Below are 27892 nucleotides of genomic sequence, written 5' to 3'. Positions count from 1 at the left end.
ATTTTGAGTTTAGGATTATTCTATTACTCAATATAGGCAATAAATTTAAAAAACTGAGACTACAAACACCAATAATGAAACAGTAAAATTGTAGTTGAAATTGTTCGGGTGTTTTAGATGTTTTAGTTACAGAAAACTTAGTCTAGAATTGCAGGAGGTAAAGGGATTATGCCTAGTACACAGTTAGGGGCTCATTTATTTGTTGAATGTAATAAGGTGGCCAAAAGAGGGAGCAAGAATGCTGAGCCAGCTGTATAGATAAAATATTCTAAGCTGGGCATGGTGGCACATACCTGTAATCCCAGCAGCTTGGAGGTGGAGGCAGGAGGAGTGTGTGAGTTCAAAGCCAGCTAAGCAACTCAGTGAGAGTTAATAATAATAAATAATCTCTAAATAAATTACAAAATAGGGCTGGGGATATGGCTCAGTGATTAAGTGCCCTTGAGTTTAATTCCCGGTACCCAGAGAAAAAGAAAAAAAAAATTTCTAAGAGAGCTGGTCTTAAATAAAAATACTCCCAAGATAGCCAGGAATGGTGATGCACATCTGTAATCCTAGCATTTGAGAGACTGAGGCAGGAGAACCACAGGTTTGAGACCTGTTTAGGTAACTTAGAAAGACCTCATCTCAAAACAAAAAACAAAAACAACACCCCCCCGCAAAAAACCAACCAAACAAAAAACTGCCCCAAACACTAGGGATATAGTTCAGTGGTAGGATGCTACTGGGTCCCATCCCCAGTACCACCGAAAAAAACAAACCAAGAAATCCTCCAGGAGTACTTACCAGTGTTTTAGGCAATGAAGTAAACTATATTATTCCTTTCTTAGGCACAGCTTTACATTCTGCAGTTTTCGTTACTCATAGTTTTAGAATACTAGATGGAAAATTCCAGAAATAAACAGTTTTAAATTTTGTGCCTTTCTTAGTAGTGTGATTAAATCTCATGCTGTCCTGTCCTGTTCCATCTGGGATAGGAATCATAGCTTTATCCAGTATATCCATGCTATATATGCTACCCAACCTTAGTCACTTAGTAATTCTCTTGGTTACCAGTTCATTGTCACAGTATCATAGTGCTTTGTGTTCAGATAACTCTTATTTTACTTAATGATGACCTCAAAGTGCAAGAGTAGTGATGACAGTTTGGATGTGCCAAAGAGAAGACATAAAATATTTTCTTTAAGTGAAAGTTATTTCTTTTAAGTGAAAGTTATTGACTTTATAGGAAAAAAAAAGCATGTACTGAAGTTGAAAAAATTGCACACAAAGTTACTAGGATCTATAGTAAAAATGAATTTTCCATGAAATTGTGAAGAAAAAGAAACATGGTTGTTTTATAGTTGCATCTCAAACTACAAAAGTGTGATATCATAAGTACTTGTTAAGATAGAAAAAGCATTAAATTTGTGTATATATGCATAGGAAAAACATAGTTTACATAGGTTTTTTGTTATACATGATTTCAGGCAATATTCAGTGTTAGAATGTCTCTTTATGTTTAGGGGACTACTGTATTATGCATAAGACCAGAAAGCTTGAAAAGTAATTGCAAGTACTTATGAATACTTCACTATGAGGGGAAATGTCTGTGATTATTTTCTTTGCTATATAATACCATGAGAACATTTAAAAAAATTTTTTTTAGTTGTAGATGGACACTATTTTTATTTCATTTATTTTTATGTGGTGCTGAGGATCAAACGTAGTCCCTCACCGCATGTGAGGCAAGCACTTTACCTCTGAGTCACAACCCCAGCCCCATGAGAACATTTTGAAAGAAATAACACCCACCTATCTCTCTCCACCCCCCTCATTCTATGCATAGCATGTTTACACAAACATAAACACACATATCATTCATTCTAAAGTAATGACCTGCAGTATACAAGGCTGGAAAAGAATATAATGACCTGTAGATTTTGGTGTTTTAATCTGTGGTAGTTATCTCATAATGTGCTATACACACACACACACACACACACACACATTGTGATCTTCTGTAAGACTTGTGAAATTTGTTTGTAAAATTCCATGTGGAAATTGTTTCTGAGGGATAGTCTTAAACTTTATATGAACTTTAGCCTTCTTCCAGCTAGTTGATATTTGTATATTTCCATTAACATAAAAATGCCTGATCTTTTGCTGACCAAAATACAAATAGTTGATTATAAGTTTTTTTTAAAAATATTTATTTTTTAGTTTTAGGTGGACACAATATCTTTATTTTATTTTTATATGGTGCTGAGAATCGAACCCAGTGCCTCACGCAGGCTAAGTGAGCGCGCTACCACTTGAACTACATCCCCAGCCCCTGATTAAAAGTTAATAAGAGAGAAATCTCATACCTATTTTTTATTTACAATGATGACATTTACATTATAAAAATTTTAAACTCATTGTTTTTGGTTTTGGTTTCTCAGAGTATTTAGCATCCATCCTTCTTAGGAGTTATATCATTATCAGTAATTGATTTGTTAGTTTTGAGTTTTTGCTATATTATTTATCAATCATCCTTAAGTTAAGGTTTTATATATCAAATCTTGATTGATTATCACTGTATTTGATAATTTAACATTTCTAAATATATTTTAGTATACTAACTTAACTGTTAATCTTAAATCTATAATTTTCTGTCCTCCAAAGAATCCCACTAAAATTTATGTTTACATGCTATATAACATGTGGTACAAGGAAGAAAACAGAGCACAAATTTTTTAAGAGCACAGATTTTACGTACCATCTGTTATCTGAAAGTTTTAATTTCTTGCCAAGGTATATCCTTTGCAAATTCATAAATATTTCATTTCTGAAGCTTAATGGAGGCACTTTTTGTTTTCCAGCCTGGCTGGTATTGTATTGTTGTTTTCTTGCAATTATGTGTTAGTTGATCTTTACCTACTCATATAATTTGTGCAGTTACCTCAAATAATTTAACCTTAGAAGACATTGGGAAGGTCGAACAAATTAGGGATATGTCAAATCTCATTCAGTGTATTTAATGTTTTCTTGATGAACACGTGAAACATTCATAGAATGGTAGAAAATGATAAAATTTTAAAAATCCTTGTAAAGACTCTTAGGAGTCTGTGAAGTTGTACATATTTTTTAACCTCCTTTTTTCCTATTTCAAGGCTTTATCTCTAACCTAACCATTCAGAGACAATACTTTCCTAATGATGAAGATCAGGTTGGGGCAGCCAAAGCTCTATTGCGTCTCCAGGACACTTACAATCTGGATACAGATACCATTTCAAAGGGAAATCTTCCAGGTAAGGTCATTCTTCCAGTCAATGTAATGTCTATCACCTGGTTGCTCTATTCAATCTACTAGGATAATGTTAATTTAAAAAGACTTGTATTTTAAGATTTTAAACTATAGTTTGTTTCATAACCTTTGAGAACAAAAGAACTGTCCCTTTCTCTAGGACTTAATAGTGGTGGATATTCTTCTAGCTTGTTACTGGGAAAGCTTATATTTATGGGAACTAACTTAAGTAGGCAATTTTAGTGTTTAGAAAAAGAAACAATCATATTTCTAGGTTAGAACATCTCTTACTAGAATGTTTTGTAAAACTGTAAGGGAATTGATAATCAAAGTTTATAGGCTTAATAATTAAGAGCCAAGATGTGTTGAGTATACACAAATATTATGGAACATCCTGTTTTCTAACCTTTTTGGCAAAGCTCTCCTTTTTTAAAGTTACATCTTATTTCATGATAATTTACTTTACTCACATTTTCTTTCAGTCAGAGGCTTACTACCATTACTTTTTCCTGTCATTGTCATCTGAAAAAAATAAATATGTTGCCTCTGTTCATACTGAAATTGGTTTTCTCAGGAAGGAAAAAACAATGGGATGAGTCGTTTGTCAAGATGCTTTGTAGCCAGGTCATTGGCACACTCCTGTAATCCCAGCGCCTCAGGAGGCTGAGACAGGAGGATCATGAGTTCAGAGCCAGCCTCAGCAACAGACACTAAGCACTCAGTGAGACCCTGTTTCTAAATAAAATACAAAATAGTCTGGGGATGTGGCTTAGTGGTTGAGCATCGCTGAGTTCAATCCCCAGTACCAAAAAAAAAAAAAAAAGTTATTTCTCTCGCTTCATTTGGGATAAAAGTATCAAGTAGTAAAGCTAAACAAGGTATAATATTAAGTAAAATTTGTTAAACTGGAATATAATTCCATTAACTCAAATTCCCCCAAATGTACAAAATTGCAAATTTATTGTTTCTGCTAATACTATATATTGTAACACTTTCAATAAGATTATAACTTTATTTTTAAAAATTGACTTCTGAAGGACTAGGGATGTAGCTCAGTGATAGAGTGCTTGACTAGCATACACAAGACCCTGGGTTTGATCCCCAGCACTGCCAAAAAAAAGAGTTCTGGTTTAAAATGCCACATTTAATTATTTAATATGTACCAGCTACTATGTTAGGAACTAAGCATACATAATGAACAAGAGAGAATTCTACCTTTGCCTTTCAGGGTGCTTATATTTTCAAGATATACTACAGTGAATGCATATACTACAGTAAATGCATACCATGGCAGCACATAACTGGAAACCTAATTCTGGACTTGATAAAGGAGGGTTAAGGAAGACTTCCTGGAGAAGACGACATTTTAAAAATTGAGATCTAACTGGGCATGGGGGTGCACGTCTCTAATCCCAGTGGCTTGAGATGTTGAGGCAGTAGGATTATGAGTTCAAAGCCAGACTCAACAACTTAGAAAGGCCCTTTTCTAAATAAAATATAAAAAGGCTGGGAATAAATACCCCTGGGTTCAATTCATAGTGCCCCCTCTCCCCCACCAAAAAAGAGATCTAATGGATAAAGCATTACCATGAAAATGGAAGAGGAAGGCAGAAGTGGTCATACCGAGGAAAAGTGTTCCATTCTGAGGGAACATACACAAAGGCTGAAAAGTCGAGCATGTCACATTCAGATAACTAACAAATTTGTATGGTTTAACAACATGAGTTTACCTCATGAGTGCATGAGGTGATTGTATTGTAACAATAAATTAGGATCTATTTATTTGTTTGCTTTTTTGTACTGGGGATTGAACCCTGGGACTCCTTTACTACAGAGCTATTTCCAGCCTTTTTTATTTTTATTTTTATTTTGAGACAGAGTCTCAAAATATTCAGTCTGATACTTATATTAATAAGTCATCCATGCCTCTTCCTTTGAACCAAAGGGATTTACAACTAATTTTTTATAGGCCTGATTCCAACTATTACCCTTTGTATGAAAGCTTTTTTATTTAAATTTTTTTTCAGTTGTTGATAGATCTTTATTTTATTTATTTATATGCAGTGCTGAGAAGTGAACCCAGTGCCTCACACATGCCAGGCAAGTGCACTACTGCTGAGCCCCAGCCCCAAGATTTTTTTTTTAAAGATGGACACAATCGAACCCAGTGCCTGAGGATTGAACCCAGTGCCTTATGTGTGAGGCAGGCATTTTACCGCTGAGCTATAACCCCAGCCCCTATATGAAAGCTTTTTAAGGTCTGTTTGGCTGTATAACTTTGCTCATTTCGTTTTTTCTCATTGTCGAGCCTATTTCTACCCTCATATTTACTACTTTGCAATGTCTTCTACTTTCAAAGCTGCACATCATTTATTTTCTTCTTTTAAGAATCTGATTCCTAGTTTCCTTTAATAATGGTAACTAGATCAAAAATAAGACCAGCAGAGGTATTCACTAAAGCCTATGCTCTTAATTATGTTTTTTCAAGTAACATAGCCAAAGTGTTAGGTCATGTAAAAAATATTACTGATGCTACCTGCATGTATTGATGGTGTACTGTTCTCATACATGTTTTGCATATCCCTGAAACACTCATAATTGCTATACTGTGAGTTCATCTTAGAACTGCATCACCAGTTCTCAGAAATAAAAAATCATAGGGAAGCCAAAATTTAATATACTTGTTTTAGTTTTTGGAATTATGTCATGTTAAACTGCTGAGTTAGTTTCTTAGTGTCTGCTGTGGTTTGAATGTGTTCCCTCCAAAATTCAGGTGTTGAAACTTAATGGCTGTTAGTCGGTTTTCCATCACTGTGACAAAATAACTGAGAAAACCAATTTAAAGGCAAAAAGATATATTTTGGTTCATGGTTTCAGTCCATGGTCGCTTGGCCTGTTGCTTTTAGACCTGTGGCAAGGCAGTACATCATGGCAGAAGTATGTAGTGCAGAAAAGCTGCCTACGTAGTAGCTGAGAAGCAGAGGTAAGGAAGGAAAGGAAGGGGCTGAAGACAAAATATATCCTTCAAAGACACTCCCCCAGTGACCTACTTCCTCCAACTCGGCCCCATCTCCTAAAGTTTCTACCACACTTCCCAATAGTCTGTTAACCTATAAATCCATTGATGAGGTAGAGCTCTTAGGAGGCAATCATCCGTTAAATGCCTTACCTCTGAACACTGCTACTTTGGGGACAAGCTTTAAAAACATGAGCTTTTGTGGGACATTTTAAATCTAAACCTTAGCAATTGCCAATGAAATGGGGCCTTTAGCAATCAGTCCATGAGGGCTTCTCCCTTATGAACAGGATTAAGACCTTTATAAAAGAAGCTTTATGCAGTATTCAGCTCTGTTTTCCTTTCGCCTTCTGCCATGTGAGAGCATTCTTCCCCTCTGGAGGATGTAGCAACAAGGTGCCATCTTAAAGTGGAGAGCAGCCCTCACCAGACAACCAAACCTGCTGGCACCTTGACCTTGGACTTCCCAACCTCAAGAATTGTGAGAGAATAAATTTCTGTTCTTTATAAATTACCCAGTCACCAGTATTTTGCTACAGCAACACAGATGGCCAAGGATAGAGTATTCCAGAGTGGAGGGTGGTAAGGTAAAGAATTAGTTAAGGGGAAAAACATCAAAACATGGAACTTCATCTTCATTTTGGGAGTACACTAATAATCAGTTATTAAGCATAAGTGATTAGCTTGGCTTTCTCCTTTTTTATTATTTACAAATCTTTTATTATAGAAAATATCAAACATCACTCGTATGCACATGTAAGTGCACACTCTCGCTCTTTCTCACACACACACACACCCCACAATAAAGATGGTAACATAATGAGCCTCGTGTATCCATCATAGAGCTCCAAAGGTTCCTTTTTTTATTTTTTATTTTTTGGTAGTTGTGTATGGACAGAATGCTTTTATTTTATTTGTTTATTTTTATGTGGATGGAACCCAGTGCCTCACACATGCTGAGCAAGCTTTCTGCCATTGAGCTACAGCCCTAGCCCCCCAAAGGTTCTTAATATTTTGGTATTTTATCTGTTTCCTTCACTCCTCCTTTTTGTTGTTTTTGCTGGAATATTTTAAAAACAAATCCTAGACATTTCTGTTATTTTATTCACAAATAATTCAGTATGCATATTTTAACTGCTCAGATTTTTTAAAAAATTTACATAACTACTTAGCTATTATCCTGCATAACAAAATGGATACTATTCCCTTAATAATTTAATACCTAGTCAATATTCAATTTCTGCGATGATCTCAAAGATATCTTTTTATGGTTGGAGTTTTGGGTTAAATTTCTCTTTTCTTTTTCTAATTCTTCATGCTATTGATAAGTATGGAAAATATGGACATATGTTCTATGGAATGTCCCACATCCTGGAATTGGCTGATTTCTTCTTTGGTGGTGTTTAAACTTCTTTTTCTTTTTTTATTTAAAAACTAGAAGTTATTTCTTTATTAATGGGAAAAGATATGATTATGTTAAAATCAACATAATTATTCTATCATTTGATACCTAAAAAAATTAAAAATTAATTTTTTTTCATTTGAATTTTTTATTATTTTTTTATTGTTGTTCAAAACATTACATAGTTCTTGATATATTTCACACTTTGATTCAAGTCTCCTTTCCTATAAACTGGTTAGAGCTTGAGGCATTCAGTTTAGGTTTATTTCACTAACTCCATAGGTGGCGCTGTGAACTTTCTATTGAATTATCTGAATGGACACCTAATGTCTCCTACACTTTTTGTGATGCTGATTGATGAGTAGGTTCAGGTACTGAGAGCCTGATCCTTCCACATAATGTTTTTTCTGAGTTTAACTCATGGTTTTTGGAGCTTTGATGATCATTGCCTAGAGCCACTATTTCATTCAGGGTTACAAAATGGTGATTTTCCTCATTTCATCTACTTTGATTAGCTGGAATTCTGTAATAACAAGAACATTCCTCTTTATCAGTTTTCAGCATAATTAGTTGATATCCTAATAACTTTTGTTAGTGACCAGTGATCTTCATCTAAAATATCATGAACTCATTTTTATATGTAGTATTTTTTTATTTCAGTCTGTTTTATTCATTGTATCAGATTACCTTATTTTGCCCATGTGAATTTCTTCAGATTAGCTTGTCATCTCATTTTGTCTTTTTGAAGTGATCATATTCTTTGATAGCTAGGAAACTTTCTTACTTTTGGGCATAGTTTTTTCCAAGTTTATCTTATAAATTCTATTTCAAAGCTGGAATCAGGCTTTCAACAACCCTTGATTCCTTTTAACAGGGAATAGCACTTAAGGAACAGACTAGCTAGGTTCTAGGGGTGTTTATTTCTGTTTGTCATTTATTCTGGGTCTTTTTAATGAACAGAGATGGGACATATGTGGATTCATATTAGTTCTGATTCAAATTAAAGATTACAGGGCTTTTATCTCCTTTCTCTAGTGAAAATTTTAGATTCCTAATGACATTAACTTAATCACTTCTTTGTATTACCTATAATATGCTCAAAATAATATCAGAGGATAACAATGCCTTTGCTGTTAATAATATTGACTACTCAATGCAGTATTTTTTATACTACTTATTTATTTTGGTACTGGGATGAACTGGGGATGCTTAACTATTGAGTCATATCCTCAACCCTTTTTATTTTTGAGACACATTCTTCATAAATTACTGACTTAAACTTTGCAATCTTCCTGCCATAGCCTCCCAAGTCTCTGGGATTACAGGCATGTACCACTACAGCTGTTTTTTTTTTCAATATTTTTTAGTTGTCAGAGACCTTTATTTTATTATTGATATGTGGTGCTGAGAATCGAAGTGCTTCACACATGCTAGGCAAGCACTCTACCACTGAGCCACAACCCCAGTCCATGGCTTTTTTTTTTTTTAAATCCTTAGTATATATATCACACCAGTTATGAAAAGTCAAAATATTACCTTGAAGACACCTAAAATAATTAATTGCTCTGTGTGGTCTGCCTTCAACATGTTTTACAATTGGGTTCAATCAGTGTTTTATTCTTTATTTTTAAGGATTATTGACCTTTCCCTTTAATTATATAAAACTTTCATATTCTTTAATCTCCCAATCTGTACTAAAGCACATTTATAGAAATCTCACTTTAATTTCTGTACTCTTCATCTTATTCCCTTTGTTTTTCTGTGTGTAACCATTTGTTATGTTTTTTTAAAGTACTGAAATAGAAAAACGAAATATACATATTCCTATTTCCTCTTGACATATGCACAAAAGGTAACACAGTTAACATTTACACAAAAAGCAGTATATTGTGAATACTGTTCTGTACTTTGGTATTTTAACTTATATTTCCTAAATATTACTTTATATCCTAAAAATATCTTCACTTCACTTTACAGCTGCATGTTACTCTATTGTGGAGGTTCCACAGTTTATTTAAACACACCCCTATTGATGAAAATCTGGTTTATTTGCAGTACTTTCCTGCTTAAAAAAATAATGCTGCTGGTACTGGTACCAAAACAGGCGGGTGGACCAATGGTACAGAATAGAGGACACAGTAACCAATCCACAAAACTACAACTATCTTATATTTGATAAAGGGGCTAAAAGCATGCAATGGAGGAAGGATAGCATATTCAACAAATGGTGCTGGGAAAACTGGAAATCCATTTGCATCAAAATGAAACTGAATCCCTTTCTCTCGCCATGCACAAAAGTTAACTCAAAATGGATCAAGGAGCTTGATATTAAATCAGAGACACGGCGTCTGATAGAAGAAAAAGTTGGCTATGATCTACATACTGTGGGGTCGGGCTCCAAATTCCTCAATAGGACACCCATAGCGCAAGAGTTAACAACTAGAATCAACAAATGGGACTTACTCAAACTAAAAAAGTTTTTTCTCAGCAAAAGAAACAATAAGAGAGGTAAACAGGGAGCCTACATCCTGGGAACAAATCTTTACTCCTCACACTTCAGATAGAGCCCTAATATCCAGAGTATACAAAGAACTCAAAAAATTAGACAATAAGATAACAAATAACCCAATCAACAAATGGGCCAAGGACCTGAACAGACACTTCTCAGAGGAGGACATACAATCAATAAGTACATGAAAAAATGCTCACCATCGCTAGCAGTCAGAGAAATGCAAATCAAAACCACCCTAAGATACCATCTCACTCCAGTAAGATTGGCAGCCATTATGAAGTCCAACAACAACAAGGATGTGGGGAAAAGGGTACACTTGTTCATTGTTGGTGGGACTGCAAATTGGTGCAGCCAATTTGGAAGGTAGTATGGAGATTTCTTGGAAAGCTGGGAATGGAACCACCATTTGACCCAGCTATTCCCCTTCTCGGTCTATTCCCTAAAGACCTAATAAGAGCATGCTACAGGGACACTGCTACATCAATGTTCATAGCAGCACAATTCACGATAGCAAGATTGTGGAACCAACTTAGATGACCTTCAATAGATGAATGGATAAAAAAAATGTGGCATTTATACACAATGGAGTATTACTCTGCATTAAAAAATAACAAAATCATAGAATTTGGAGGGAAATGGATGGCATTAGAGCAGATTATGCTAAGTGAAGCTAGCCAGTCCTTAAAAAACAAATGCCAAATGACTTCTTTGATATAAGGGGAGTAACTAAGGACAGGGTAGGGACGAAGAGCTTGAGAAGAAGATTAACATTAAACAGGGATGAGAGAGGGGAGGGAAAGGGAGAGAGAAGGGAAATTGCATGGAAATGGAAGGTGATCCTCAGGGTTATACAAAATTACATATAAGAGGAAATGAGGGGTAAGAGAAGAATAATACAAGTGGAAGAAATGATTTACAGTAGAGGGGGTAGAGAGAGAAGAGGGGAGGGGAGGGGAGGGGGGATAGTAGAGAATAGGATAGACAGCAGAATACATCAGACACTAGAATGGCAATATGTAAATCAATGGAAGTGTAACTGATGTGATACAGCAATCTGTATACGGGGTAAAAATGGGAGTTCATAACCCAATTGAATCAAACTGTGAAATATGATATATTAAGAACTATGTAATGTTTTGAACGACCAACAATAATAAAAAAAAAAGTCTAAAAAAATAATGCTGCTAGTAACCTCGTTAGTAGGCTATTTTCTGCTTTTGCTAACTAGTCTTTACAGATATTTTTCTTGAAGGGGTACCACTGATTCAGAGTAAATAAATAATTTTGCTAATACTGTCCCCATACACTCCAAGGGTTTGTATCAATTTGCATTTCTGCCAGTAGTATATGACCCTTTTCCCAAAAGATATTGTGAAACTTTGATATTTTTGCCAATTTGTTAGTTTAATTTAGATTGGCTCATATGTATGCCAGTTTCTTTGTTAATCATTCTTGTACCTCAAACTTTTCTTTTGAGCAAATTTTTCTCCTTCTTGAAATACATCCTTAATAAACCTTTGTATATATGTTATTCATTTGGTGAGCAATTCATTGTGCTTCCTGAATCTAAAGTTTCAGGTGTTTTAATTCTGGAAAAATTTCTACCACTCTGTCTTTAATGTCTCCACATATTGTCTCCTGTTTTTTTTTTTTTTTTCTGGAACTCTAAGTAGACAGACTTTATTTTTTATTCCTTGTGTTTTAAAACTAGCACTTCATTTCTCTTTCTCTCTGTTGTATTCTGGCTAGTTTATCACATGCTGATTTATTTAGCTCTTCTATTTCATCATTCTCTTTGTAGTTATATGTGGTCCACTATTTAATCTGTCCAGTGAGTTTTTAATAGCATTGATTATACAGGTTGAGTAACCCCTATCTGAAATAAGTTCAAACCAGAAATTGGGACCAGAAGTATTTGAGATTTTGGAGTTTTCAGATTCTGGAATATTTGGATGCATATAATAAGATATCTTAGGATAGATCCTAAGTCTAAACAAAAAATATTCATTTATGTTTAATAAACCTTTTATACATATAGCCTGAAGATAATTTCACACAACTTTTTAGTGCGCCTGCACTTTGTGACCTGTTATATGAGGACAGGTGTGGGATTTCTCACTATGGTGTTGTGTCAGTGCTTAGAATGTTTCAGATTTTGAAGCATTTCTTTCAGATTAGGGATACTCAACTTGTACTTAACAACTGGAAGTTACCACCTCACCCCACTTGAATTTGCCTGGTCCTTTTTAGGCTACTATATTAGGCAGCTTTATATTAATATAACAAAAATTTCTAAGGCAATTAACTTAAAAGGTTTACTTTGGCTCACAGTTTTGGAGGTTCCAATCTAGCATCAGGTAGACCCCATTGCTTTGGACTTCTGGTGGGAATGTTAGATGGCTATGGTGGGGAACATGTAGGAAAGTAAATTGTTTACCTCATAAGCCAGGAAGCAAAGAGGAAAGGGCCAAGGTCCCACAGTCTCCTTCACAGGTATTTCCCCAAAGTTTCCACACCTCCCTATTGCCAATCTAGGGACCAACCCTAAACACATGGACTTTTGGGAGACATTTAGCATCCAAATGTCAGCAGGTATCTTTATCATTCACATAATTTATTCGAACATTTTAATCAGTTATTTTATATTCTTAATCTCCAATATATGAAGATCTTGAGGTATATCTAGTGCTTTTTTATAATTTCTGATTTTATTCATAATGGCTTATAATGTATTTTGCAGTTTTGGATTGTGTGTGTTCATTCTGCATCACCTGTAGGAATATTGCAAAGCTTGGGAAAAGGGTACATTTTGCAGAGTATAAATGTTGCTAGATGTCTTATAACATTGCCAACTCAGATCATGTTAATTTTTTTGCTTTAGTTTTTCAGACCATGCAGGCAATATAAATTTGAAATTAAAACCTCCCTTAGGATATGCCTATGGAATTCTATAGGGGATATTTTCTCTCACTTATAGTATACAAACTATTTTAAACAGATTGTGATGATTGTTGCATTATTCTATATATTCTAAGAGCTATTGTAATCTAAGTGGGTAGACCATGATTTTTAAATTATATATCATTAATGCCATTTTTTAAAAAGCAAACATTTTACAGGATTGCCTCTGTACTGTACATTCATCTCTTGCCCAGATTGTTGGTTAAGAGTAAGATAGATACATCTCATGGTTATTGCTGTGTGTTAGAGAAGAGTATATTTCAACTTCAGTGATGTTTCATTTGGGTATAATGGCTGATGATTTAAATCTTGGGTTCTTAAGTGCTGTGTCCTTTTTTTTTTACCAGCAGTGTAAATTCTCTATCATTCTGTATTACCTTGTAAATTGTTCCTTTGTTATAAAATTAGGATAATTTTTGCCTTTTTTTTTAACCTCAGGATTATTGTAAAGTTAAATCGTACTTTGAAAGCTCTGTGGTCCTAAATAAAATTTAAAGTAATGTAAAGATTCCTAAAGTTCTCTATTTTTTTTCTTTCATAGGAGTAAAACACAAATCTTTTCTAACAGCTGAGGACTGCTTTGAGTTGGGCAAAGTGGCCTATACAGAGGCAGATTATTACCATACAGAACTATGGATGGATCAAGCACTAAGGCAGCTGGATGAAGGCGAGGTTTCTACCATAGATAAAGTCTCTGTTCTGGATTATTTGAGCTATGCAGTATACCAGCAGGGAGATCTGGATAAGGCTCTTTTGCTCACAAAGAAGCTTCTTGAACTAGGTATGTTATCCATGTGTAACTTAAGGTTATAATTATATTGGGTTGGGGATATATATCATCTGTGTATGTATGTATGTATCTACCCATTCACTCATTGATATATCTTTGGTGCTTTTTTATTTATTAGAATTCAAGAGCCATATCTGTTAGATACACTTTATCCCCTCACTGTTAATTCTCAAAGTAAATGGCAACCAGTTTTTCTCACCTAATAGTACTACAACAGTGGCTGTGTTCCTCTGCTCTATATTTTCCAGGAATTTCAAAACCAAATCTTGTCTAATTTAGTAAAAAATATTCATTCATAACATTGTGCTAAGTGAAATAAGCCAGACTCAAAATCAGGTTTTGAATGCTTTTTCTCATATGTAGAAGCTAGAGAGAAAAAGGAATATAAATGAAGAATCTCATAAAAATAGAAGGGAGAAGAATAGAGTAGAGGAAGGTGATCAAGGAGGAAGGTAAGGGGAGGTGCTGGTGAATGAAATCATCAAATTATGTGTATGTGTGAACATATCACAGTGAACTCCACTACAATTTATAATTATAATGCACCAATAAAAATATAATTAAAAATGTTTATTTACCATGTTGCCATATTACATGTTAATGAGTTTCCTTTGAAGAGTGTTATCAGTTTGTTGAATTTCATATTCAGATATTAGAAAAATAAGACCAGTGTGCTAGTGCATGCCTGTAATCCCAGCAATTTAAGAGGTTAGGCAGGAGGATTTAAATTTAAGCCCAGCTAGGCAACTTAGAACTTATCTCAAACCAATCAGAAGGACTAGGTATATAACTTGGTGGTAGATCATCCCTGGTTTCAGTCACCTCTACTTAAAAAAAAAAAAAAAAAATTACATTTTATGAGAATTTTACCACTAGCACTTTCTACAGAGATGTATTCTTTGTGCAAGTATGGTCCAGGGACCATGAACACTACATGGTCTAGTACTAGAATTACTTGGTCACTTGTTAGAAATGAAAATTCCTTATTTATGTATTTATTTAGTTTAGATGGACACAATATTTTATTTTTATGTGGTGCTGAGGATTGAATCCAGAGCCTCACATGTGCTGGGAAGTGCTCTAACACTTCTACACCCCCAGCCCCCATAATTTCTTAATTTATACTTGATCTGCTCAATCATAATATTGGATATGGAGTCTTTGGTATATAATGAAGTTCTTTGTTTTTTTGCATTACTGGAGATGGAATCCAGGGCACTCTTCGTTGAAGTACATCCCCGCCCTTTTTGTTCTTTATTTTAAGACAGGGTCTTACTAAATGAGCTGGGTGAGCCTTGAACTGGGATGACAGGCATGTGCCAGTGTACCTGGCTATAATGAAGATTTAAAACTTTGTAAAAATTTCTTTTGTGAATAGGAATATTTGTATATGTTAGGAAAAAAGTCAAATAGATATTAGTTCAATTATCCTTTCCTTTTCTTTCAGTGTCTTCCAATGAATTTCCTCCTGAATTAAAACATACTTTGTACTCATTGTAGAAAATTAAAATAGGAACATATATAGAAGAGTCATCCATGAGCCAGTTACCCAAGATACAAATTTTCAATGTAATATATACTCCTCTGCACATAATATATACTTTTCCATTTTACAAAAAATAGGCTTTTATAGTATATCATGACATATATTGTGAGTGGTTTCTGAAGGAGAGAAATACTATACAGTCTAGTACTAGATTTTTCTAAACACCTCATGAAGTCTCTACGTACTGTACATTCTGCATTTTTTTTTTAATCTGTGTATAGTAGTAGTTTGGATTGCTTTGATTTTTTTCCCCCCACTTTCCCCAGATGGGTGGTATGTTTCTTTTCTTCCTCTTTACTGAAAGGTAGCTAAAATTATCACTAGCAATTCTGAGGCAGTTAGTGGATTCTGGCTTATTTGAAAATTATATCTTTAGTTTCCTTTTTCCTTCTTACTTAGAAGGTTGGGACTGTAATCCACTCAGCCCTCAGATATAGACTGTGTTCTGCATTAATAATATATCTGTGGAAAATTTTGCTTTTCAACCATGTATGCTTTGTCTTCACCATAGTGATTACTTTTCAGTCTCAGAAAGATCTTTAACAATTCTTCAAATAAATAAAATGAGTAAGATTTCAAGATTCATTTGACATCAAGTTGAACATAGTTCCTTTAGCTGATTAGTAAGTTCTCAAAGTAGAAGCAATAATTGCTACCTTGAATAAAAGGCTGTTTCCAACTGTTTTTACATAGTATGATTGTATATCCTCATTTACTTGGCACAGTACTATTTTATATCTATTGTTACAATATAATAATTTTTATTCCTCCTTTAAATCATTTTAGTTTGGAAGATAAATTATATGATCTGCTATATTTATGTTACTGTATTCTGATGCTTGAACAACTGTAAATTTACCCATGGACATGCTTTATTTCTCTTGTAATAAATAGATCCTGAACATCAGAGAGCTAATGGTAACTTAAAATATTTTGAGTATATAATGGCTAAAGAAAAAGATGTCAATAAGTCTGCTTCAGATGAGCAGTCTGATCAGAAAACCACAATGAAGAAAAAAGGGATTGCTGTGGATTACCTGCCAGAGAGACAGAAGTACGAAATGCTGTGCCGTGGGGAGGGTATCAAAATGGTAAAGTGGAAAAGTCAATTGTGTGTGTAAGAGAGTGTGTGTGTGTATGTATGTACATTGTGCAAGAGAGAGCCAGAGTTCTTTTAAGTCTGAGATAAAATTCAGAATGACTGTGTAAAATATTATAGTATGTCACATTACCTTGCTGTGGATGTCACACTATTATATGCTCCAATTGTTGGTAAAACATAAAACTTGTGGATCATATTCCATTATATGCATTTGTGGTAATATTACATTTTCACAGGTCAAAAGAGGCTTATAGGCTGAAGGATCAAATAGATATATTTTCTTATATTTAAAGCAGAAAAGGTTTCAGCCATCTTATGTTGAAATTGTAATCTGATTTTATGAGACATAAAGATTGATTTGTACAGTAATCTCTTGTAGTTTTGATCCTATTTAATCTTAAAAAGATTCCTTTGTGAAATATTTTAGTCTATTTAAGAAATACTTAAAACAGACATTTGACAGATTTATTTTAATATTTACTCTTTAAGAGACCCAAATATGTCTATAAATTTTCCTTTATTTATTGTATATTGATTTTTATGTATTTAGAACTCAAAATGCCAGCTCTTTAGGATAGCAATAGATTTTGGGGCCCAAACCAAAAATGTTCCAAGGAACATCAGTTGAACAAAATTGAACATAGGTTTTTGTTTAGCCTGAGGACTTCTCAGAAACTTTTTAGAATAACTTGCATTATTATAAATTTAATATACATGATCAAAATAATTGATCATGGGACCTTCTTTTAAGTAGTGGTGTTCAGTTGAAAAATAATTAGTGAATTTTTAGAGGAAAGGGTAGACTTCTGAAAGATGTTTGAATTTTTCTTGACTATAACAAACTCAAACAGATCCAAACTTTAACAGTGTGTATCTTTTAAAGATAAGGATTCAGAATAAGGCCATGATCACACCTTAAAAAAAAATTACAATAGTTCTATAAAATCATCAAATTTCCAACAGTAAGCAGACTTTTTTATTGCCCTTAGTAACCTTTGCATAAGAGAGCAAAATAGAATTATAGGTAGAAAACAGGAACCTACTAATTTAGTAGTTTAATGTAACAAATACACATCAACTTTGCCCACAAAGGAGCATCTGTTTTATCAAATAGTTAATTCATTTCATTGTTAGAGACTTCTTTAAACGGGGGGTTGTAGTTCAGCGTTGGATTGCTTGTCTAGCCGTGTAAGGACCTTCATTAATGTATATATTTTTTTAAGGTTTTTTTGTTGTTGTTGTTGTTGGACACAGTACTTTTAGTTAATTAATTAATTTATTTATTTGGTGCTGAGGATCAAACCCACTGCTTCACATGTGCTAGTCAAGCACTCACTAGGCAAGCACTCTACCGCTGAGCTACAACCCCAACCCCTAAGGTATAGATGTTTGATGACAGCTGTATTTTATGCCCCCTAATAAAAGCACCTGGCTTCTTTAATAGCTTGTTTTCTCATTTACAGAATGGCCCAGTTTCACCTTTGCAGTTTAAATATTATTATTATTATGATTATGATTACCACTACAAGCATTTAATTGTGAAGTATTTAGGAAAACCTGTTTGGTTTTGTCCCTTTTCTTCTAGGTATTTTTTCACTTTCTGTGTACTTTCCAGTTTTGGTTTTTTTTTTTTTTTTCTACCCACCCCCAACCTTTTTTTTTTTTTAAATACCTTTTGTTTTATTTATTTATTTATTTATTTTTATGTGGTGCTGAGGATCGAACCCAGGGCCTCACACATGCTAGATGAGTGCTCTCCTCTGAGCCACAATCCTAGCCCCACCCACATACCTTTTTAACATATATTTTTAGTTGTTGATGGACCTGTATTTCATTTATTATTTATATACAGTGCTGATGATTGAACCTAGTGCTTCACACATGGTAGGCAAGTACTTTATCATTGAGCCACAACCCCAGCCCTCCCCCAGCCCTTTTTATATTTTATTTTGAGAGGATCTGGCTAAATTGCTGAGACTGGCTTTGAACTCGTGATCCTTCTGCTTCAGCCTCCGGAGCTGCTGGGATTACAGGCGTGTTCCACGCGCTCACAGACCCAGTTAGTTTTTGAAGTCTGGAACAGTGGTAGCATTCATTTCATATTTCTATAAACATTTCCTTGTTTCTTTCAAATTTGTAATTTTGAACTTTATTTTGATGAGGAATTGTTAAAAAACCCTACGTTTTTTCCTATTTAAACTCATATCTCCCCCAAGAAAATAATCATTAATAAATTTTAAGTCCTGAAAGTCTTTTTTAAAAAATATTTTTCCCTTAGTTGTTGATATATCTTTATTTTATTTATTTTTATGTGGTGCTGAGAATTGAACCCAGTGCCTCACACATTTAAGGCAAGTGCACTGCTGCTGAGCCACAGACCCAGCCCTGAAAGTCCTTTTTGATGCAAAGTATTTGCCGAGTACTTTGTGTATTTTTCCAGAGATACTCTTATGTATATGTGAAGGAATAGCTATTTAAAATATTACCAAATATAATATACTTAGCATTTTTTTAACTTTATGTTTAGACTCCTCGCAGACAAAAAAAGCTGTTTTGCCGCTACCATGATGGAAACCGGAATCCTAAATTTATTCTGGCTCCCGCCAAACAAGAAGATGAGTGGGACAAACCTCGTATTATTCGTTTCCATGATATTATTTCTGATGCAGAAATTGAAATCGTCAAAGATCTAGCAAAACCCAGGGTAAATTCTTTTTCTTTTTTTCTCAGTTTACTGTACCTGCCTATAATGTTTCCTTTGTAAGATAATAGAAAGGATAATTGATAAGGCAATAACTTCACAGATAGTTTTAGATATTATCACTTAAACATAATGGAGTTGTTAATTATGCTCTATGTATACCAGTTTTTCTGTTTGTTATCAAAACAAATAATTCTGAAACTGAATTATGAAAATTATAGATGAGATTTTTATTCACACTGTTCACACTTAACAAATCTCTTTCACTGTCTTACTGAAGAACTTTTTCATATATTTTGTAGTCTTAATAACTGCAGAGGTCAAAACTTAACTTTTAAAAATATCTTCTTTTAAAAAAAAACACTTTGAAATATTTTCATTCCCTTTTAGACACATTAATACCAGAAAAATATAATTGGGCACAAGAATCATGCTAATTTTTAAAGGTTGACATCATAGTTTTTTGACTGTAACCTATATCTTGATAAGAAAAATAATTTAACGTAGGTTAAAACCCAGTCCTACAAACTATTCAGAATAGAATTCTTTTTTTGTGTGATAATCTGGGAAAGGATAGCCTTTATGCTCTCACCTATTTTTTTTTATCAGCTTGATCTTAAAACAGTTCATCTTATTGATAGTAAACTACAAACTGCTATCACTTTCAGAAAGATTTTGTTAAATCCTGGGCATATTTTTATTTACTTGTTTATACAGGGATTGGTGAATTTTTTTTCTATTACGGTCAAGATAGAAAATACTTTTTAGGCCTTATAGGCAACTCAACTCTGTCATTGCAGTATAAAAACAGCCAAAGAAAATATATAAAGTGTGGCTTTAAAATACATGAATGTGGCTATATTACAAGAAAATTTTATTTCTAAAAATAAAATTATTCACCCCTGTTATATCATAAAGGTTTAAATTATGTGGGTATGTGTACTGCAAAATTAACTTTGAATTTTTTTTTTTAGTTTGACTACTTTTCCAAATTGGTATTTTTTAGTCAAAGATTACATTTTAACTGAAATGACTGGTCTAATGCAGATGGGCACTCTCCACTGAAATTTTTATAAATCTACTATCAGAATGCAACTTATAACTACATCATAATCTGTTATTTTCTTCCTATTTTAGTCCTTTATTTGTGGTCAGTAACTTTTGTTAACCTCAGAAACACTCTTTTATTTAAAAAAAAGAAGTTTGAGATAATAGTCTATGGCCATGCCACCCTGAATGCACCCGGTCTCGTCTGAAATAATATCTTGGCTGTCATCTCTTTCATTTATGAGTTCTTTTCATCTGCCTTTCTCCTCAGTCCAAAATTATTTCACTGTATATGTTAAGTGGATGTCTTGAAGGAGGAAAGATTGACCTTAAAATGAATTCTAAACAGTATTAGTGTTTGTAAACAGTTCTGTCACTAAAAATTAAAATCAGAGAATTTGGAATAGATCACTAATTGTAAATAGCCATTCTTATAGCTGTAAGTTATGCTTTAAATTTTAGAAATTTCTCTCTTCCTCACTGTCAGATCCTCTAACCATTGAAAGAAATTTATATTCCAATCTCTTTTGTAATCCTTTATTCATACAACATAAAAGCACATAAAATAATAATTTTTTTAAAAAAATACAAAATCCTAAGAAACCAACTGACTTTCACTGCTCAACACAAGGTGAATGGAAGTGTATGGAGTTATTTCCTCTACTTACTCTCCTTTCAAAACAAAACACCAGAATTCTGACTGGTTGGATAAATGTGATTCATTTTTTGTCTTGTAATGCAATTGTTTTGATGGTTGGCTTCACAGCTGAGGCGAGCCACCATTTCAAACCCAATAACAGGAGACTTGGAGACGGTACATTACAGAATTAGCAAAAGGTAAGAGATGTGTATGCTGCATATTTTGCCCTCTAATGAGTGTTTTGTACATCCTACAGGAATTTTTATTCATTTAAGGAAAATAGGTCATTTTCAGTCTCCAGCTCAAGTTGCCACCTTATATGTAAACAGGATAACACACAGATAAACTGCTCTGTGTTTCACAGGCTTTTCCCTTTAACTAGAAGTTCTCTCTTCAATTGTTAGTTGGTTTGTTATGTTTAGGGAATTAGTAGCTTTGTATCTTAAGATCAGGTATCAAATATCCAGGAAATGGCCTGATACTTGTTTTCTTTTCCCCACTTTTGCTAATGAAGGAAATAAAGAAAAAGCAGCAGCCTGGTTAATCTGGGAATAGACCTTGCTTATGCATTTCTCTGGCATTCCTAAGTGCTGCAGTGATTCACATCATCTTTCATGGTGACTGTGTTGGCATTTGTCCTTACATCTTATAAAATATTGTCATTACAAAGTAATGTATTTCTCCTGTTGGAGTATTTTATTTTAAAAAAAATTTGCTGACTCAAAAGTTGGCAATGGAAAGAACAGAGTTATGCTTCTGAGCTCAAGCTTCCAAAAATTACTTCTGAACTTAATTGCCTTTCACTTTGCAGGGACAGTGAAAAACAGTTATCTTGGTGAGAGTTTTTTAAAATGTACTTACAGGGCTGGGGTTGAAGCTCAGTGGTAGAGCACTTGCCTAGCATGGGCGAGGCACTGAATTCAATCCTCAGCTTCACATAAATAAAAAATAAAGATTAAATTCTTTAAAAAAAATGTGCTTACAGAGACTATTTTTCCCCCCAAATATTTGAAGAACATTAAACTTCTGGATCTGGGAAAATGCCTGTGAAATCCAGTGCCAAAAATCATTTACATACAGTTTCAAATGATTTTTTTTTAAAGTGAAAGGACAATAAATCTACAACATAGAATCTGTCAACAACCCTTTTTTCTCTTGATTTAGAAGTGGCTGCTCTTATTGCCACCTTTCTAAATGTTTTTTGCTGATTTGAAACTATTACCTACCATCCAGACCAATCTGAATCCTTCCAATCACCTGTGGCTTGGCAAAACAAAAGAAAAGGAATAAAGTCCAAAATTGCCTGCTACTGGAGTAAGTCCTTGTCCTTTCTTTTTTTTCCTTTTTTCTTTTTTTTTGTAGCTGAGCCGAGCTACAGTACATGACCCTGAGACTGGAAAATTGACCACAGCACAGTACAGAGTATCTAAGAGGTAAGGGAGTAATGGAGAGAACTTTGGTCATATTTGGACCATTTTCTTTCTTGAATTTAATTTTCACAAAATCCTTGATATGGTTTCTGAGACCTCAGCTGTTAAGTGTAGGTATTTGATGACATCTGTGCTTGAATTTTTATGATGGACCAGTAAACAGACATGGTTATGGGGCAGTTGATGACATTTTCCAAAGTAATTTATTAGATTACAGAGTGCCTGGTAAGGCTCCTAAACTCTTTAACTTATATGTAAAGTTGTATTCTCATATTGAAGTAAGAGAAGATCCTGAAGACTCTTCATAGAATAGGGCCTAATTTGGACTCTATTATAAATAAGAGTTAATCTCTAGTTCACATAGTAGCTGTAAGTATTAGTAAACACCTTGAGTTATTACATAAGGAAACCTTTGCAAGTCAGTTTTAGATTCCTTGCTTTTGACAATATTTAAAGAGATTATGAATATTAGCTGATAGATCACTGGAATGATTTTTAAGAATATATAATTTAGAAGCAAGCACAGAGGCACACACCTGTAACCCAGCAATTCTGGAGGCTTAAGCAGGAGGATTATAAATTCAAGGGCAGCCTCAGCAATTTAGTAAGGCCCTGTCTCAGAAAGAACTGGGATGTACTTCAATGGTAAAGTGCTCATGGGTTTAATTCCCAGTACCAAAACCAAAATAACACCAGTATTTCATTGTGACAGAATGAAATCATTTGAGATTATTTATGAAAATTTTAGTTGTCAACTAAAAAAATTATACAAAGAATTACATAGATTTTTAACAATTATTTTACAAATAATTGTTAAATAATTTTAAAGATTAGATAATACATTCATGAACATTTTCTTACTGTTTTTTGAGCATATATTTATGTCCTTCATGTACTAACCTTAACATCACCATATACACATTCTAGTTTCCTACCTGTCTCTACCCTATACCACTGCTTGTCCTCTTGCCCAGTAAGAATAGGGAAGAAAAGGGTTTTTTCTCACCTCTCACTAGGTTATGGCTGAGTCACTACAACCAAAGAGATTAATAAGAGCATTCAAATTTATTTAATAAAGTGTTATATTACATTAAAGCCTTTAGAAAAGCATGATTGGACAAAGTAGCATATGATCTAAGGTGATAAACAAGAGTGAATTTAACAAGGCCTTTTTGTTCAGATACTTCTTGGCATCTCTGTATCTTTAAGGATAAGAATAAGTTCTTTTCCTTCAGGTATAAAGGAGGGTATCTTTGGAATGAAAATATTTTTATTTTGGAGGAAGGTCAGAGAATTATTTTATGGCCTGCTTTATGGGTAAAGAATAGGAGGAGGTCAGAGAGATTTTCTGGCTTTGCTATTTCCTCATATGCCAGGTGCCATATTTTGGAGTAGAGCTTCCAGAACTCAATCAGAAGACGTGAAGAAAATTTAAATTTGCTTTAATATGATTTTGATTTAATTGTAGGAGCCAATTGTCTTTTAGGAACACCAATAGATGGTAACGATTTGCAGAAACCAACTTGGGTAGACATGTTCTGAGAATAATTTATAGTGCTTCTGGTCATTGTAATTAACCTGATTTTAAGTTTCACTAATTTTCCATTGTATTACAGAACCTTGTTTATTTCTACAAAAATGAACCCCTTCTTTAAAAAAAAGAAAAACAAGCTGTTAGGTAATTCATCAGAGATGACTGCATGGTTTTAGACATTTTTACTATCATAAAATTTATAAGCACTTAATTCTTCACATTTGGATGTTTCTAGGAAGCATATAAAGCAACATTTAATAAGTTAAGGGTTTTGGAAGACATTTCCTGGAAATTTTCTATTATATATAATTATATACATATTATATATATTATAATTTCTATTATATCGTATATATAAAATCTATATATACATATATGTATATATATGTATATATGCATATGTGTGTATATATATATATATGTATATACATATATATATACACACAAGCACACAAATCTTTTGTGGGTGGTACTGGTGATTGAACCCCAGGGCCTTGTGCATACTAGGTAAGCACTATACCACAGAGCTACATCCCCTAGTCCTATGTTGTTTTATTATATATATATATATATATATATATATATATATATATATATATATATATATATATATATATATATATATATTAGATGTTGACGGACCTTTATTTTATTTGTTTATTTATATGTGGTGCTGAGAATTGAACCTAGTGCCTCACACATGCTTGGCAAGTGCCCTACTACTGAGCCACAACTCCAGCCCCCTGATGTTTTATATTAACAAGTAAAAATGTGTTTTTTCTATTTTGAAAATTTATTTTAAAGCTATGTGGAGTCATTTGCCACCCATCACTGTAAATCTTAATTTTGAAGATTCCTGTAAGTGAAATAAATATTTTCTCTTGTATAAGCAAAAGACATCTCAGATAACAAATGGAAGAAAATTTATGTGTTCTGATGTCTGTTAATATAATGCTTTCTTTTGCTCTGGGAATATCTGTATTCTGAAAATTCCTGGAAGGTGATTTCAAATAACTGTATTTTGAGAAATATCTAAGAGAGTACATTATCTTCTGTGGAAGTAAAATTTATTCCAGCATTCCAGCAAATGGAATTTTCTTTGGCAAAATATTTTTGAAAGTTCTTTATAATTTAAAACATGATTTAAGCCAGGCATGCTAGTGCACACCTGTAGCCCCAGCTACTCAGGGTCATCTCACATAATTGCTTAGAGCCTTGCTAAATTGCAGAAGCCTCCTAAGTCAATGCCTGGCTAATAAATTGAAGTTTTGAAAGGTAAACGTTCAGTTACATGTTCTGAAAAGACAAATTAGATGAGCTTATAAAGTTCGGTTGAAGTAATATAAATAGTGATATATATAATAAACAATAATCTATTTAAAGTGGTAGAAAAATCTTCTATGATTTGGTGAATTATTCTTGGAAATGATTTTAATTTCTTTGCTCTGAAGTAATGCTTTCCTACAATATGACATTTATGATACCAAATATAATGTTTATATTATGCTCAGAATTTAGTTTACAATGCTAATAAGGAGCAGATTCAGATATAAAAGTACTTTTACAATATGTAAACATTACAAATAATTTTAAATAATTTCAGATTTTTAAAAATTTTAACATAATCTTAGCTTAAATTTTTAACAACACTGCCCTTTAATGGGTTGAACAGTGGTTCTCAGACTAAAAACTGAAATGGACAGATCTGTAGTCTTGTTAATAGTAGAATAATTAACAAGACTACAGATCTGTCCATTTCAGTCTGAGAACCACTGTTAACAACAGTTTGTTAACCATAGAGCACTTGAACTGTTGGAATTTTTGCCCCCTGGCATTTTGAGCCCCAAATTACAAAGGCAAAAGATAATTTGCATAGTGATTTTTATATTAGCTAATTGTACATAGTTAATTTTCACATCTGTGTTGTGTTACAGGAAGGCAGTGATGGTGTTCAAACTATATTACTGACATTTGTAACAATCTCCAAAACCCAAAACCTCCAAAATGGTTTTATTCACTTGTGCTTGTTTAGTGTGAGAATATTGTTTCTTTTCAATAAAGCATTATTGTGATTTTTTAAAAAATTATGTTAAAAAATGATAATGTAAAAAAAAAAATAGTACCCTAATTAAATGTACGACTTGGCTAATAAGTTTGTCTTTAAGGCCAAAAGGAAGATATTTGGGGGAATTTAGTTTTTTTTTTTTTTTTTACTATTGTTTTAGTTGCCAATGGACCTTTATTTTATTTATTGATATGTGGTGCTAAGAATCGAACCCAGTGCCTCACACATGCTAGGCAAGTGCTCTGCCACTGAGCCACAACTCCAGCCCTGGGCAATTTAGCTTTTAATGGATGTTAGGGATTTGTATGAAGTTATTTGAAGCAAATTTTTTTTTCCTCTTGGCACTAAACTGTGTTATGGGGAAAACACTATAACTTAGTTGACATTTTCTAATACAGTTGTACAAAAAAAAGAAATCTTCAAATGGTTGTTTTTGTTTCCTACTGGGGATTGAGCCACCCAGGGACACTTTACCATTGAACTATATCCCCATCCCTTTTTATTTTGACTGTGATTCATTAGGTTGCTGAGGGTCTTGCAAGATTTCTGAGGCTGATCTTGAACTTATGATCTTCATTCCTCAGCCTTCTAAGTAGCTGGGATTAGATGCCCAGCTTCAAATGATTTTTTTCCTATTAAAATAAATTCTGGGGCTGGGATTGTGGCTCAGCGGTAGAGCCCTCGCCTAGCATGTGCGAGCCTCTGGGTTTAATCTCAGCACCACATAAAAATAAAGATATTGTGCCCAACTTCAACTAAAAAATAAATAAATAAATTCTGTAATCTTATTTACTTATTCCTAAATTATTATTATTTTTTTATTTTTTGCAGTGCTGGGAATCAAACCCAGGGCTTTGTACACACTAGGCAAGTGCTGTACTACTGAACTACATCCCCACCCCTAAATAACTTTACATATTAATTTAGGTAAAGCACTGGGTACTAGAAAAAAGAAACCATGATTTCTGATGATTAAATTAAATGCAGGAATAACAGCTAGATTTTTAAATTACCTGATAGGTCTATAGTAATGTCTGCAAAGATATATTTGCAGGATTGATTCCCATGTGTCATTCATTTTCCTCTGCAGTGACTACAATAGAACCACGGTTAAAATGACAAGTTTTTTTTTTAACCTGTAATCATTATTGGCTTTAACGGCTAAGCTCCAAACCTTCCATTGAGATCTTTTATAATCAGAAGTGCAAATTTTAAAAGTTTTAAGAAAATTTAAACTATTAAAATTATTTTTGCCTTTATGATTGACAAAGAATAAAAAGATTGATGTTAACAAGCATTTATGAAATAAGCAGGTATAAATCAGTGCAGCTTTTTAAAAGGACAATTTGATATAGTTTTTCAGAATATAAAAGTTGTAGCAATTCTACATCTGGGAATTTATTCAGAGATATTCCCACAAATGTGCAAATATATAATTTTATTACAATAATGCTGCTATAAATATTTACAAGATTTTGTAGGAACAAACATTTTAAATTTCTTGAGTTTATACCTAGAAGTGAAATTGCTGGTTCATATGGTAAATCTGTTTTAACTATTTGAGAAACTGTCAGGCTGTTTTCCAAAGTGGCTGTCCCATTTTATAGTCCCACCAACAATTTATTAGGTTTCTAGTTTTTCCAGATTTTTTTTACTGTATCAGAAAAATTTTTTATGCATCCACAGATTCAATCAAGAGATGGAAAGGTAACTTATAGAATATTTACAAATCATTTTTCTGATAAATGAGATATTTGGTAAGAATGGAAGTGACTGCTAATGAGCACTGAGTTTCTTTTGTGGTGGTAAAAATGTTCTGAAATTAAGTATTGGTAATGATTGTACAGCTCTATGGATATATCAAGAACCACTAAATTG

General features: G+C 33.4%; 1 protein-coding gene across 2 annotated transcripts in view; it reads left to right on the top strand.

Annotated features, from left to right (window-relative positions):
* Positions 1–27892, top strand: part of P4ha1 (prolyl 4-hydroxylase subunit alpha 1) — a 67112-nt gene that overhangs the window by 17733 nt on the left and 21487 nt on the right. The window contains exons 5-9 of one of the 2 annotated variants that reach the window (XM_026390234.2): positions 3135–3272; positions 13701–13940; positions 16390–16586; positions 19125–19301; positions 22348–22418. In XM_026390234.2, the coding sequence (XP_026246019.1) occupies positions 3135–3272; positions 13701–13940; positions 16390–16586; positions 19125–19301; positions 22348–22418 (823 nt within the window). Of the gene's footprint in view, positions 1–3134; positions 3273–13700; positions 13941–16389; positions 16587–19124; positions 19302–21111; positions 21183–22347; positions 22419–27892 lie in introns of both variants that reach the window. The other variant, XM_026390235.2, reaches the window with a different exon arrangement.

The sequence above is a fragment of the Urocitellus parryii genome, chromosome 5 (genome assembly GCF_045843805.1).
Source record: "Urocitellus parryii isolate mUroPar1 chromosome 5, mUroPar1.hap1, whole genome shotgun sequence".
Lineage (NCBI taxonomy): Eukaryota > Metazoa > Chordata > Mammalia > Rodentia > Sciuridae > Urocitellus > Urocitellus parryii.
Note: the sequence above shows the minus strand (reverse complement) of the source record. Positions and strands in the feature narration are given on the sequence as shown.